Source organism: Coregonus lavaretus (assembly GCF_964263955.1).
Source record: "Coregonus lavaretus genome assembly, chromosome: 2".
NCBI lineage: Eukaryota > Metazoa > Chordata > Actinopteri > Salmoniformes > Salmonidae > Coregonus > Coregonus lavaretus.
The window spans coordinates 38,308,134-38,324,720 of NC_139989.1; the positions used below are offsets into that span (position 1 = coordinate 38,308,134).

At 49.3% G+C, this 16,587-nt stretch overlaps 1 protein-coding gene across 1 annotated transcript in view; it reads right to left on the bottom strand.

The window, feature by feature from the left end:
- The window catches only part of LOC311105094 (rho GTPase-activating protein 23-like), a gene marked incomplete at its 5' end in the record, with an annotated part of 54,014 nt that extends 38,684 nt beyond the window's left edge, over positions 1 to 15,330 (bottom strand). Inside the window, 2 exons of the mRNA XM_084147095.1 lie at positions 1,373 to 1,576; positions 15,046 to 15,330. Of these exons, the coding sequence (XP_084003221.1) occupies positions 1,373 to 1,576; positions 15,046 to 15,330 (489 nt within the window). The remainder of the gene's footprint in view (positions 1 to 1,372; positions 1,577 to 15,045) is intronic.
- Positions 15,331 to 16,587: the final 1,257 nt, after the last annotated feature.

Sequence of the window (16,587 nt, forward strand, 5' to 3'; positions counted from 1 at the left end):
CCATAGACGGTAAAACAGACTGATAACTTAATGGGACTCTCTCTCCTTAATTGGTCATACAGGTTGTGTATCACCTAAGTTGCATCCCCTTCTGTCCTTCGCTTGTTTATCCATCTCTACTCTAATGACAGGGCTCTTCTTATGGCATCCATCTGTCTATGTCCCTAATCTGATTAACTCATACGAGTCTACCCCAACACTTTAATTGGCTACGCTTGTTCAATCCCTGCATTTAATTAGCTATGCTTGGCTTGTCATCCATTGTCCCCCATTGTCTTGACCTTACTGCTCCTGTGTTCTGATCGACCTCCGACCTTCTTGCCCTGTGATCTGATTGGTCCCGTCTTACTGCCCCTTACAGTTCCAGTGATCTGATTGGCTCAGCCTTACAGTCCATGTGATATGATTGGGTCAGTCTTAAAGGGATAATCCACCCTAGAAATGAAATGTGACGTGATACTTCATCATGATAAGGTTCTCGTCAATGGAGATGGGGATTACAAACTATCCGTTTTCATAACGCTTTTAAAACAATTACCCGAACACTCCAGATCGCCAAATAAGCCAATAGATGATATGGGCATACTTGTGTAGAACACATCCATCAGTCTATATCGTCACGACAAAGTATATATTTTGTTCAAACGTCCTCAAAGATTAATATCCTTTCTTCCTTCAACTACCATGGCACAAACCTGTTTTCTCCTCTAGTCGCCCTGTGAGTTGCCATAGCAACTCGACTCACACAGCTTTGAGCTAGAAACGTTATCTCTACCAGGTCGAACATGGTGATATTGTAACACCTCACGGCACAATGCCTCTCCCCTATTTGACCTAGATAGTTTGTATGTATGTATTGATATGTAGGCTACGTATGCAATTTTTTAATTGATGTAGTTCTGTCCTTGAGCTGTTCTTGTCTATTAATGTTCTGTATTATGTCAAGTTTCATGTTTTGTGTGAAGCCCAGGAAGAGTAGCTGCTGCTTTCGCAATAGCTAATGGGGATCCTAATAAAATACCAAAATTGATAGTGCAGTTTGTTTCAGGGATTTTACAACTAGCTACTGTAACTACTTCACATGATGATAATGACTTTGGTATTATGGAGTGTAGCAATTTTTTCTAGCTAGCTACCTAGCTAGCCAGCCAGCCAGCCAGCCTTTCTAGATAGAGCATTGCATTGTGGGTTTTGTAGTCGACTTGAGTTCTGCAGATATCTACAAGTATGATTTTATTGTCTTCTAATTTATTATAAACGTTGAAATGCGATTTTTCTTCACAACATATGTTGCTCTCACATATTTGCAGAATGTGTGGTTTTGAGTGGATTATTCCTTTAAAGCCCCAGTTGTTGTGTCCAGTGGTGGTACCTTGAGGCTGGTGTGCAGGGCAGACTCTGGTGGGTAGACGATGAAGTGGCGCAGTGTGAAGCCGAAGCCCTGGGAGTTCTTCTGGAGTAGTAGCGTCCGGGGGCCCTGCCAGCCAACGCCAACCCCCTCTCCTCCCACTCCCGCTGCCATCGCAGGCCGAGGGTTGTCACCGGACGAGGAGAGCCCATCTCTCCACCCCTTTGCCTGTTGAACAGAAAGAGAATGAATACACGTGAGACTCAGGTCATATCCCTAAAACAATCACCTATGTCACTCCAACGGTCAACACTCCATAAGTACCCAACCAGTTCCTCCTTCCACCAAGTATTCTCAGGAAAAAGTTTCATAACTTTATGGAACTGGAACAAAGGTCAAACGACATCCATGCTATACTTGGAGCCATAACAGCAAGAGACAGACCCCAGAGTGACCACCTTATGGGTTGCTGGTTACTTCATTAGTGACTTCCCCTGCAGGCAGGAATAGGAATGTGTCTGTTTCTGTCCTGGGAGACTGGCGGACAATGAGTGTGTGTGTATCCATATGTTTTAATGCTAGTGGGTGAGAGGTGAGCACGGCTGGCCCATAGGGCCAGGCAGTCCCCACATGGCACCCAGCACCACAACAATGTCCCATAAAACACTAGTGGGTCCTGGAGGGTCCGGACGCTGTCAGGAAGAGCCCAGGTCTAGACGGAGTGGAGCGGGAGGGGCTCCTGGGAGAAACACTCAGGAATGCTCAGGACGGAACTCTAACCAATTAAGGAATGCCGGTAACCAATCAGGATTGACCTTGGTCATGTCATAGCGCACCAGAGTTGTGTGAAAGGGTCAGGGTGATTTGGAGTAGATTTCCACTCATTTTCCCCAAAGAAGGCATCATAGTTCTGGGCCTGGGAAAATACCAAACATGACAGATACATGTGAAAACTAACACCCTGCTTCTGCTGCTACAACCCAAATCTGTCACTCAAACACAACCACCTGACCAAACAGGGATGGGAGGGAGGGAGGAGGGAGACACAACCTTCGTAAACGTAGATGAGCCTGTTTGGTCAAAATACCTATTGACTCTTCTCTATGGAAGCCCAGTTACATAATTGTACCGGTGTCTCTCCTCCTGACTCTCCACTCCCAGGGTGTGTGAGAGGGTGTGTGTGTGTGTGTGTGTGTGTGTGTGTGTGTATCCATGTTTTAATGCTAATAGGTGACTGGTGAGTACGGCTGGCCCACAGCTGGCAGTAGCCCTTCACACTCGTACCCGTATACGGGTTGAAATGGCAGATTTGGGCACTGATAAGAGCCTAAATTGGAATGCAGTGGCAGTACTGTCACATCCTATACATGGAAGTCAGGGTCTCCGCTTCACAGTGCTTTATGGGTTTTGACTTACAGCCGTTCTGAACTTGAGCACCACATGAAGAAGTTGCCCCCATCTCTCCCGCTAATTGGGCAACTTTTGCAAATGTGTTGTTTTCTGTGTGAGGGAAATGCTGTAAATTAAGAGGACTCGATGTATTTTGAAAGATGAGACGTTGAGGATTATAATAAATACAGCTTTGATGTCATACAAGCAAGCCAAATACCTGTGAGTCCAAATGTGCACTTCACATTTCCATATCATAAAACTCATGTCATATACAGTGTCCATGTTTATGATAACTATGTTTGATGTTCAGTTACAAGATGACATGGCGTCATACCCTGGGTTGTCCTGAACAGAATGAGCTTATGTTTGTCTATTGTGAAGAAGGACCACGCATTTGAATGCATTCGTGACTCCATTCTATGCGCACAAGAATTACGATCTGCTTCTCTGAATTGCCTTGGGAAAGCCTAAGACTGTAAGATCGTATTATAGAAATGTAGCTAGTCATGTTGGCAATGGAACAAGCTTTCAAATTATGCCCACCTGACCCATATTGCTATTTATAATGGACCGTTTTTGGATTGCGTAAACAACAAGGGTAATTGTATGATTGCGGGGATGCAGGAATGTGTTCCAACCAAAACAACTACAAGTGTGCTCTAGTTCCTCAATGCCACAGCTAGGAGTGCTCAAAAAAGCACCTTATAGTTGATGACTCTTCTTTGAGTCATAAAGTGCATTGAAAATACTTAAGAACTGTGCACACTCTGGAGAGTTGTGTGGCCACTTGGAGACACCAGTTAGTCCTCTCACTCAAACCCTTGTAAAGTTTTTGTTTTATGTTGCACCTACCCCACATTTTCCAAGAATGTTCTTCTCATTTTACTGAAGGTATCCAGAGTATTATCAGATTTCGTTATCAACAAATGTGGCGAAAAAGTACAGTAAATGTAAAATGTACATTAAATCAACAGTGTAATGTTTGGATTCAGTCTTGTGTCAGATGAACTGTCCTCACCTTTAATCTAATGATTTTCCCATAATCTCCAAACTGTTCCCTTTTAATTGCTACCATGGTTATGCATATGCTTTCCATATTTCTTCTGTAGGAAATATATATATTTAGCCCTATCCATATAGGTCAATTCCCACAAGTGTAAAGGGTTAACCCCCAACACAAACCCTATATTTCACTTCCTGTGCCCCCTCCCCCCTCCACACACTCTGACCTCGCAGGGCCAATCACCCAGCCCGCTCAACAACAGGAAGTGGCAGGCTGGGGACAGGAAGTGTGGTACCATAGAGGAGGGATAACCAGGCGTACAGAGCACCTATAAATACAAAACCACAGGGGGTCAGCTCTTTCTCGCTCTCTCTCACAATATCCCTCGCTTCTACAATACAGTCCCTTCTCTCCTCTGTTCTTCCTTCCATTCTACCGCTCTCACCTCTCCTCCCTTCCATCTCTCCTTCCTCCATCACCACATATACATTCTTGCCATATGATCCAGCTGTAGTGACCTTTACAACACATCCTCTCTTTCTCCTCCGCTCGATGCATAGCTCTCTATATAGCTGATGATGTCACCTTGTTCTCACCATGTCACAATGCCCAAGTAACTCTCCCACATTTCATAAACAGACGAGACATGAGAATAACAAGGGAGAAAGTGTAAATGAGAGATGTATGAAAGAGAGGGGGAGGGAAGAGAAGAGAGGAAAATAGAGAGAGTGAAAATGAAAGAGTAGGCTTAAGATATGAAGAGAGAAAGAAAGAGAATTCCACAGAGGGAGCGGTTGGATCGAGGCATGTTGAAACACACACTGACAGGGACTGGCAAGGAGGGGGTGAGGAGAGCGAGGGAAGGAGAGAATGATAGAGAGAGGGAAGGAGCGAGTGGAGAGGGAAGGAGCGAGAGCAGGCTGGGCCAAGTGCGAGACAGGCTCCAGCACGCTGGTTTCGACCACACGGCCCCTCCCGGCGCTGGGAATACCAAACCCTGTGATTACCCCAAACACACAGAGACTGGAGCTCTGGGCCAGAGATGATTCCCACCCCACTGCCTGTCTTGCCTGCCTGCCTGGCCCTGAGTGTGTGGGACATCAGTGACTGCCTGGCTATTCTCCACTAAAACTAAAAAAGATTGTGTTTCTATTGGGGTGGGCAGCAGACATGTCCATGTCACCACTACTCTACAACCATGTCCATATGAGCCACTACATCACCAGCCTAAAGATGATACAGTTATGAAGTGATTATAAAGCTATATTAGTTCAGAGTGGTTGAAATTGATGGTGAAGGAAAGAAATGCCTGACAAACCTCTCTATCACACACACACACACACACACACACACACACACACAGAGACACACACAGACACACACAGACACACACACACACAGTGCTAGAGCCACTGGGGGAACAATGCTCTTTCAAACAGCTGAGAGCTGCATCCCGTTTGAAAAGTGGAGCTTTACAGAGGTTACAAACGCTGACACGCTTTTAATCCAAAGACCCACTGTCTGCTCCATAGCCCTGGTCTGAGAGCTGGTCTGATGGGTGGATGGGGGACTGGAGAAGAGAACAGGATACAAACTGAAGTGATAATTACTAATACTTTAAGGGTCAATAGTTCTTCCTGGTCAGATCAGGTAGTTAGGAAAAACCCAGGGCCCTAGCCACATCATCTACTGTGTATCAAAGGCCCTTCCAGCTGTATCATTGTCTCTACTCCGGCTCCTCTCCAAGTCTGAATACATCCTAGTTCAAACTAGCATGACAGCCAACATCTGATTGTGTGTCAGTACAGTGAAAAGGCCAGCTGCACCATGACAGTCTCTTAAACACATACAGTATTTCACAACAGGATAAACACGCACACTCAGAACAGTCATATCAGCATACAGTGGCCTGCGAAAGTATTCACCCCCCTTGGCATTTTCCCTAGTTTGTTGCCTTACAACCTAGAATTAAAATAGATTTTTGGGGGGTTTGTATCATTTGATTTACACAACATGCCTACCACTTTGAAGATACAAAATATTTTTTTTATTGTGAAACAAACAAGAAATAAGACAAAAAAACGGAAAACTTGAGCGTGCATAACTATTCAACCCCCAAAGTCAATACTTTGTAGAGCCACCTTTTGCAGCAATTACAGCTGCAAGTCTCTTGGGGTATGTTGCTATAAGCTTGGCACATCTAGCCACTGGGATCTTTGCCCATTCTTCAAGGCAAAACTGCTCCAGCTCCTTCAAGTTGGATGGGTTCCGCTGGTGTACAGCAATCTTTAAGTCATACCACAGATTCTCAATTGAGATCTGGGCTTTGACTAGGCCATTCCAAGACATTTAAATGTTTCCCCTTAAACCACTCAAGTGTTGCTTTAGCAGTATGCTTAGGGTCATTGTCCTACAGGAAGGTGAACCTGTCACGGTTTCGGCCGAGGCTGCTTCTCTCCCTTGTGCGGGCAGGTTTCGGCGTGCGTCGTCTCCGGAATTCTAGCTGCCACCGTTCTATGTTCTTTGTTTCCTGTTTGATTAGTTTTGTCTGTTAGCCACACCTGTCTAGTGTTAGGTCTCATTAAGCACCCTATTTAGTTTCCTTGTTGTTTGTATAGTGTTGTGTGTAATTGTTTGGTCAAGTGTCTTGCGTACCTTTGCCTTGTTTGCCAGTACGCCATTTATTCAGTAGTTCCTCCGCTGTTAGGAGAGTTTTGCACACTGTGTTTCGTGCGATAGTTTGTGGACGCCTGTGCGCGTCTGTTTGGCTTTCAGCCGCTTTTTGGATTATTGTTCATAGTAAAGTCTTGTTGGACTGTACCTCTGCTTCTGCGCCTGATTCCCCACCACACCAATACAACAACACTGACAGAATTACACACCACAAATGGAATCAGCAGGAGCCGAAGCAGCGCCGACGAGACTGGAGGTCCAGGTTCGGGAGCAACAAGAACAGATCCTCCAGATGGGAACCGCCCTGCAGGAGGTAATCACCACGCTCCGAGGCTGGGGCGCACCTCCAACACCTTCCTCACCGCCAGCACAGCCAGCACCATCGGCCAGCCCGCCCATTCCAGCGCCAGAACACCGAGGGATCCGACTCGCTCTCCCGAGGGCCTATGACGGAACCGCGGCTGGGTGCCAGGGATTCCTCCTCCAGGTGGAACTGTACCTGGCCACCGTACACCCGGCACCCTCGGGGCATGAGAGCGTGTCTGCCCTGATCTCCTGCCTGTCCGGGAAGGCGTTGGAATGGGCCAACGCGGAGTGGAGGAAGATCGACGCCGCGAGTGTCACCTACGACGAGTTCTCCCGCCGCTTTAGGGCGGTGTTCGACCATACCCCGGAGGGGAAAGCGGCGGGGGAGCGTCTGGTCTTCCTCCGGCAGGGGAGGAGGAGTGCGCAGGAATTTGCGCTTGAATTCCGTACTCTAGCGGCTGATGCAGGGTGGAATGAGCGGGCCCTCGTCGATCTATACCGATGTAGCCTAAGAGAGGACGTCCGTCGGGAGCTGGCCTGTAGGGACACCAGTCTCTCTTTCGACCAGCTGGTCGACATGTCTATCAGGTTAGATAACCTATTGGCCACCCGCGGACGTCCTGAGGGGGTCCGTCCATTCCACCCTCCAGCGCATCCGAGCCATGTCCTATGGAGCTCGGGGGCGCTGGCGCTAGAGATAGGAGGAGTCGGCAGGCGAGGGGGTCCATCCGCTGCACCAACTGTGGTCGGGGAGGACACACCGCGGCTAGGTGCTGGGGATGGCCTCCTCAGGGAGATGACGACAGGTCCCGCACTGGGGATTCCCTCCAGGTGAGTAGGCGCCCCACTCACCCAGAGCTCACTGTTGCCCATTTTTGTATACCTGTCAGTTTCCCACAGGTAGCACCTCATTCCCAGCATAAGGCGCTGGTAGATTCGGGCGCGGCTGGGAATTTTATTGATAGAAAGTTTTGTTTAAGGTTAGGGATTCCCCTTATTCCTGTTGATGTTCCTTTTCCCGTTCACGCCCTAGATAGTCGTCCGTTGGGTACGGGCTTGATCAGGGAGGTCACGGCGCCACTTAGGATGTGTGCGCGGGGGGATCATCAGGAAATGATTCAGCTGTTCCTGATTGACTCTCCTGCGTATCCGGTGGTGCTGGGCATGCCCTGGTTGAGTACCCATAACCCAGTTATTTCGTGGCAGGAGAGGGCTCTGATGGAGTGGTCTGCTCAGTGTGTGGGTAGATGTTTGGGCGTTTCCGTAGGGGCTACCTCGGTGGAGAGTCCAAACCAGGTGCCCGCATTGCACGTTCCACCTGAGTATGGGGATTTGGCTATTGCGTTTAGTAAGGCGAGGGCGACGCGGTTGCCACCCCATAGGCAGGGGGATTGTGCGATAGATCTCCAGGCAGGAGCTGCGCTCCCACGGAGCCATGTGTATCCTCTGTCTCAGGAGGAGAAGAAAGCTATGGAGGTTTACATAGAGGAATCTCTGAGACAAGGATACATACGGCCTTCCACTTCCCCTGCGTCCTCGAGTTTCTTTTTTGTGAAGAAGAAGGATGGGGGTTTGCGCCCGTGCATCGATTACCGTGGTCTCAATCAGATTACGGTGAAGTATAGTTATCCACTCCCGCTGATTGCGACCATGACGGAGTCGTTGCATGGGGCGCGTTTCTTCACGAAGTTAGATCTCAGGAGCGCGTACAACTTGGTGCGCATCAGGGAGGGAGATGAATGGAAAACAGCCTTTAGTACTACCTCGGGCCATTACGAGTATCTGGTCATGCCATACGGGTTGATGAACGCTCCGTCAGTTTTCCAATCATTCGTAGATGAGATCTTTAGGGACATGCAGGGGCAGGGAGTGGTGGTGTACATTGATGACATTCTCATGTACTCGCCCACCCGTGTCGAGCATGTGGCCCTGGTGCGCAGAGTGTTGCGGAGGCTGGTGGAGCACGACCTGTATGTGAAGGCGGAGAAGTGTCTGTTTTTCCAGGAGTCGATCTCCTTTTTGGGTTATCAGTTGTCAGCTTCAGGGGTGAAGATGGAGGTAGACCGAGTGTCAGCCGTGCGTAATTGGCAAACACCAACCACTGTGAAAGAGGTGCAGCAGTTTTTGGGGTTTGCGAATTACTACCGGAGGTTTATCCGGGGTTTTGGACAAGTGGCAGCTCCCATCACGTCTCTCTTGAAGGGGGGTCCGGTGCGTCTGCAGTGGTCGGTCGAGGCGGACAGGGCGTTTGGGAGACTGAAGGACCTGTTTACCTCGGCTCCGGTGCTGGCTCATCCGGATCCCTCTTTACCATTTCAGGTAGAGGTGGACGCGTCTGAGGCCGGTATTGGCGCCGTGCTTTCACAACGGTCAGGCGCGCCACCTAAACTCCGCCCCTGTGCCTTCTATTCTAAGAAGCTCAGCCCGGCGGAGCGAAATTATGACGTAGGGGACAGGGAGCTGTTAGCTGTGGTACAGGCCCTTAAGGTGTGGAGGCACTGGCTTGAGGGGGCTCAACACCCTTTCCTCATTTTGACGGACCACCGTAACCTGGAGTACATCCGGGCAGCGAGGAGGCTGAACCCTCGGCAGGCTAGATGGAGTATGTTTTTGACCCGTTTCTCGTTTAAGATCACCTACATCCCTGGGTCACAAAACGGTAAGGCAGATGCGCTGTCTCGGCGGTATGACGGGGAGGAGAGGTCCGTGGAGCCCACTCCCATACTGCCGGAGTCGTGTCTAGTGGCACCGGTGGTGTGGGAGCTCGATTCTGAGCTCGAGCGGGCATTACGCACCGACCCTAGTCCACCACAATGCCCGGAGGGTCGGAAGTATGTTCCGCTCGAGTGTCGGGATCGATTGATCTATTGGGCTCACACGTCACCCTCCTCTGGACACCCGGGTATCGGCCGGACAGTGCACTGTCTTAGTGCCAAATATTGGTGGCCCACGTTGGCCAGGGATGTGAGGGTTTATGTTTCCTCCTGCTCGGTGTGCGCCCAGTGTAAGGCGCCTAGACATCTGCCTAGGGGTAAGTTACTGCCCCTGCCCGTTCCACAACGACCATGGTCCCACCTCTCGGTGGATTTTATAACTGACCTTCCTCTCTCTCAAGGGAATACTACCATCCTGGTCGTTGTGGACCGGTTCTCTAAGGCCTGTCGTTTGCTCCCCATGCCGGGTCTTCCTACGGCCCTGCAAACTGCCGAGGCACTGTTTACCCATGTGTTCCGGCACTACGGGGTACCCGAGGACATTGTGGCTGATCGGGGTCCCCAATTCACCTCCAGAGTCTGGAGAGCGTTTATGGAGCGGTTGGGGGTCTCGGTAAGCCTCACCTCGGGGTACCACCCGGAGAGTAATGGGCAGGTGGAACGCGTAAACCAGGATGTGGGCAGGTTTCTCAGAACATACTGCCGGGACCGGCCGGAGGAGTGGTCAAGGTACGTTCCCTGGGCCGAGATGGCCCAGAATTCCCTACGCCATTCCTCCACTAACCTAACTCCCTTTCAATGTGTGTTAGGTTACCAGCCGGTTCTGGCCCCCTGGCAGCAGAGCCAGATCGAGGCTCCTGCGGTGGATGAGTGGGCGCGGCGCTCGGAGGAGACTTGGAACGCTGCACACGTCCACCTGCAGCGGGCCCTCCGACGTCAGAAGGCGAGCGCTGATCTCCACCGCAGTGAGGCACCGGTGTACGCACCTGGTGATCGAGTCTGGCTCTCTACCAGAAACCTGCCCCTCCGCCTGCCCTGTCGGAAACTGGGTCGGCGGTTTGTAGGGCCATTTAAAGTCCTGAGAAGGTTGAACGAGGTATGTTATAGATTACAGTTACCAGTGGAATATAAGTGTATTAACCCCTCGTTCCATGTGTCCCTTCTCAGGCCGGTGGTAGCGGGCCCACTCCAAGAAAATGAGATCTTGGAGACTCCTCCGCCCCCGTTGGACATCGAGGGGGCACCGGCGTACTCCGTGAAATCCATCTTGGATTCTAGACGTCGGAGGGGGGGTCTTCAGTATCTAGTGGAGTGGGAGGGGTACGGTCCGGAGGAGCGGTGCTGGGTGCCGAGGAGAGACATTTTGGACCCGTCGCTCCTGACGGAATTCCATCGGGAGTATCCGACGCGCCCTGCGCCGCGGCCTCCGGGTCGTCCCCAAGGCCGGAGTCGGCGCGCGTCTGGAGCCGCGCGTCAAGGGGGGGGTACTGTCACGGTTTCGGCCGAGGCTGCTTCTCTCCCTTGTGCGGGCAGGTTTCGGCGTGCGTCGTCTCCGGAATTCTAGCTGCCACCGTTCTATGTTCTTTGTTTCCTGTTTGATTAGTTTTGTCTGTTAGCCACACCTGTCTAGTGTTAGGTCTCATTAAGCACCCTATTTAGTTTCCTTGTTGTTTGTATAGTGTTGTGTGTAATTGTTTGGTCAAGTGTCTTGCGTACCTTTGCCTTGTTTGCCAGTACGCCATTTATTCAGTAGTTCCTCCGCTGTTAGGAGAGTTTTGCGCACTGTGTTTCGTGCGATAGTTTGTGGACGCCTGTGCGCGTCTGTTTGGCTTTCAGCCGCTTTTTGGATTATTGTTCATAGTAAAGTCTTGTTGGACTGTACCTCTGCTTCTGCGCCTGATTCCCCACCACACCAATACAACAACACTGACAGAACCTCCGTCCCAGTCTCAAATCTCAAAGACTGAAACAGGTTTCCCTTGAGAATTTCCCTGTATTTAGCGCCATCCATCATTCCTTCAATTCTGACCAGTTTCCCAGTCCATGCCGATGACAAACATCCCCACAGCATGATGCTGCCACTACCATGCTTCACTGTGGGGATGGAGTTCTCGGGGTGATGAGAGGTGTTGGGTTTGCACCAGACATAGCGTTTTCCTTGATGGCCAAAAAGCTCAATTTTAGTCTCATCTGACCAGAGTATCTTTTGCATATGTTTGGGGAGTCTCCCACATGCCTTTTGGCGAACACCAAACGTGTTGGCTTTTTTCTGGCCACTCTTCCGTAAAGCCCAGCTCTGTGGAGTGTACAGCTTAAAGTGGTCCTATGAACAGATACTCCAATCTCCGCTGTGGAGCTTTGCAGCTCCTTCAGGGTTATCTTTAGTCTCTTTATTGCCTCTCTGATTAATGCCCTCCTTGCCTGGTCCGTGAGTTTTGGTGGGTGGCCCTCTTTGGCAGGTTTGTTGTATTCTTTCAATTTTTTTATAATGGATTTAAATGGTGCTCTGTGGGATGTTCAAAGTTTCTGATATTTTTTTTATAACCCAACCCTGATCTGTACTTCTCCACAACTTTGTCCCTGATCTGTTTGGAGAGCTCCTTGGTCTTCATGGTGCCGCTTGCTTGGTGGTGCCCCTTGCTTAGTTGTGTTGCAGACTCTGGGGCCTTTTAGAACAGGTGTATATATACTGAGATCATGTGACACTTAGATTGCACACAGGTGGACTTTATTTAACTAATTATGTGACTTCTGAAGGTAATTAGTTGCACCAGATCTTATTTAGGGACTTCATAGCAAAGGGGGTGAATACATATGCACGCACCACTTTTCTGTTATTTATTTTTTTGAATTCACTTCACCAATTTGGACTATTTTGTGTATGTCCAATACATGAAATCCAAATAAAAATCCATTTAAATTACAGGTTGTAATGCAACTAAATAGGAAAAACACCGAGGGGGATGAATCCTTTTGCAAGGCACTGTACCAGACACACAGCTTCAAAAAAACGTTTGTCATTTACATAACCGCCTGAATTCCTCTGTGTGTGTGTTTTCTCAAGAACCTGTCTGAGCCCTCTGTCAGATCAAGTCAGTTGATGTCACATCAGTTAAACAGGGTTTTCAGCTTGAGCAACTCTGCTGAATATGAATCTCCAGTAATACATACCCAACTCTCCCTCCCAAAAACGGCCTCTAACCTACACCCCAGGGGGAAATAGGTAGGACTGGAGAGGACTAGGCTAACACTACATCAACCAGAGGTTAGTTAACTATCTGTATAATTATCATCTTATTGTTTGTCTAACCAATGCAATTGTCTAACCTGAGCTTTTATTCTACACTGAACAAAAATATAAACGCAATATGTAAAGTGTTGGTCCCTTGTTTCATGAGTTTAAATAACAAATCCCAGAAATGTTCCATACGCACAAAAAGCTTATTTATCTGGAGAAAAAAAATCACAAATTTGTTTACATCCCTGTTAGTGAGCATTTCTCCTTTGCCAAGATAATCCATCCACCTGACAGGTGTGGCATATCAAGAAGCTGATTAAATAGCATGATCATTACACAGGTGCACCTTGTGCTGGGGACAATAAGAGGCCACTTTAAAATGTAAAGTTTTGTCACACAACACAATGCCATACAGTAGATGTCTCAAGTTTTGAGGGAGCGCGCAAATTGGCATGCTGACTGCGGGAATGTCCACCAGAGCTGTTGCCAGAGAATTGAATGTTCATTTCTCTACCATAAGCCGCCTCCATTCATCGTTTTAGAGAATTTGGCAGTAGGTCCAACCAGCCTCACAACCGCAGACCACGTGTATGGCGTTGTGTGGGTGAGCGGTTTGCTGATGTCAACAATGTTAACAGCGTGCCCCATGGTGGCGGTGGGGTTATGGTATGGGCAGGCATAAACTACGGACAACGAACACAATTGAATTTGATCAATGTCAATTTGAATGCACAGAGATATCGTGACGAGATCCTGAGGTCCATTGTCGTGCCATTCATCCGCCGCCATCACCTCATGTTTCAGCATGATAATGCATGGCCCCAAGTCGCAAGGATCTGTACACAATTCCTGGAAGCTGAACATTTCCCAATTCTTCCATGGCCTGCATACTCACCAGACAAGCCACCCACTGAGCATGTTTGGGATGCTCTGGATCGACGTGTATGACAGCGTGTTCCAGTTCCCGCCAATATCCAGCAACTTCGCACAGCCATCGAAGAGGAGTGTGACAATATTCCACATCCCACAATCAACAGCCTGATCAATCTATGCGAACGAGATGTGACGCGCTGCATGAGGCAAATGCTGGTTTTCTGATCCACCTTTTTTTTAAAGGTATCTGTGACCAACAGATGCTTATCTGTAGTCCCAGTCATATGAAATCAATAGATTAGGCCTAATGAATTTATTTCAATTGAATGATTTCCTTATATGAACTGTAACTCAGTAAAATCTTTGAAATTGTTGCGTTTATATTTCTGTTCAGTACAGATCCTAGCCATAATAACCCAAACTCTTTAAACCCTACATTCAGTGGCATACAGACAACAGTAACGTCTATTAGGCTACTGGATGTATCAAATGTGTCTACTCCCATCAGAGAGAGATACTGAGAGTGCTGTGTGTTATGGCCTCACCAACCTGGCCATTGAGCAACATTAGAATGACATCATCGCTGTGGCATTTAACTGGCATTACCCACATACTGTTACACTGGTGTTACTATCCTGGTCAACACAATTACAGATGGAGCTAGCTGAGATTCCAGGACTGATGCAGTCCACATACTGCGAGAGGCCATTACTGCACACAGACAGTGTGTTTACGCCAGCTGTGTCCATATACTGTAGCCTGGCCCTGGTTGCTCTTTCCCCTGCCTGCCCACATTCCCCAAGCCGCCATTTCTCAACTGTGTGTCTGTGAGAGAGACAGAGAGAGAGCAAACACACACACACACACACACACTAAACGAGTGCACATGGATGAGAGATGCCCTGAATTCTGGGGGGCGTATTGCCCCTACACCCCCTCTCAAACTGCCACTTAACAAGCCCCTCCATCTGTCTTAACTCACTAATTAGTAACAACCCTCCAGGGGAAAACAGTCAATATGGCACAACCCCCTAAAGAGGACAACACAACTATAGCTGATGCTTAATGATTAGTGCATTATTGTCGCTCACATTCAGCATCACACTGCCACAGACATCAGTGGAGGCTGCTTGGGGGAGGACAGCTCTTAATAATGTCTGGAACGGAGCGAATGGAATGGCATCAAACACATGGAAACCACTTATTCCATTTCAGCCATTACCACGAGCCTGTCCTCCCCAATTATGGTGCCACCAACCTCCTGTGACAGACACAGAGAAAACACATTAGGAGGAGCTCTCTCTCTCTCTGACACACAAACACACAAGCAAGCATACACACTGCACAATTAGCAAAACACCAGTTCCACATAACTCTCTCTATGGATACCTCAACTGAGATTCTGAGGTAGACACACAAACCTCCATCTTACAGACCCCCTGCCCACAGAGCACAGATGGCATGGCAGGGTGTGGCGGGCATTGGGCCCAGTCCTTACCCTGGGCTGGTGAGAACGTTGCTGGGCCCTGCTGGTGCAGCCGTGTCCATTGCCGACCGTGACTGGCCTCATGGTGGGGGGCGAGGGTGAGGGCGAGGGTGAGGGCAAGGGGGCACCATGCAGCACTGCCAACCAGATACAGCGAGGCTCGGGGGCACTACAGTCCACCCCTACGGGATTCTGGAAGCACCACTCTGACCCAGCTGGTAGAGCAGGGTAGGGGGGCATAGCCGCGGGCATGGGGGCACAGAGATTACCCAACACGGGCCGACTCAATGCCCACATGGGCCACACACACACACACAAAGTCTTGAAAGTATCGCACAAACACGCTATTTTCCAGTAAACGACGCAGGTGTCAGTGTAACACACTCCCCCTCTCTGGCCAAGTCATACTGTCAGCATAAATCCGTGGAGATAAAACAAGCAGTGAAAGCAGAAACAAAGAGGGCTGAGTAGCTCTTCAGATGGACCAAGACCATCCCTGAAAAAAATTACATCCCAATAGTTCCAACCAATTCAGTTCAGTCTAGTCCTCGGTTCTCCTCTCCATCCTGACGCTGGCACGTCTCCAAAGATACCTGCTTTTAGTCCCACATCACAGTCTCAAACTCCTGACCTCCATGGATGTGAAGGGCATGAGCTTTCCAAGGCACACACACTAACACACGCTCACACACACACGCTTGGGGGTGCACGCATGCCGTGGTGGGGCGTCCTGGGCCCTGAGATGAAATCAAAGAAGTCCTGGAGAGCAGATGTACGCCAGAGGGTTTGGTAACAGAGAGGTCTGGCTTCGCTACAGACAGACAGACAGAGCGACTGACAGACTAACTGACAGTGCCTCTCCTCTCCCAGCACAGCAGTGTCCTGTCCAGCGGTTTTCAGCAGGACACAAAGCCACTGTGTCTGTCAACCCCCCTAACACACACAAACTGTCACTGCCAGAGGGCTGGCTCCTCTGTCTCTCTCGCTCCCTCTCTTTCCCGCCCTCCCCTCTCTCTCTCTCTCTTTCCCGCCCTCCCTCTCTCTCTCTTCACAACTCCCTCTCTCTTTCCTCCTTTTGTCAGCCTCCAGCTCGTTGTCCAACTTCACTTCTACCAATTCTTCCTTTGCTCTGTCTCGGTCACTCGTTCACGCTCTCCCTCCTCTGTTCCCTCCTTTCTGCACTCCGCTCCGTGTGATCCGTCACGATCATTCCAATATGTCACTCAAAATCCACTTTTCTGACAGAGAGACAAAAACACACACACAACATCCAACATGTACACTGTGAACACTGAGGGCCGGGCCCCAACACTGTGCTCCACTCTTAAAGTCCGGATGGAGTTTTCTACTGTAGGCTGGTAATGTGGTAGGCCTAAATCCAACAGCAGGTCCCTGTGGCTTTGTCCTGTCCTGTGTGTGTAGAGGGAGTTTAGTGGCGTGTATATGTGTGAAAGAGACACAGACACAGTGATACAGCTATGATCCCGGCACTCAACTTACACACACAAAACCACCCCCCCCCCCTTCCACCTGCCGCAGCTCAGGGGATTAAAA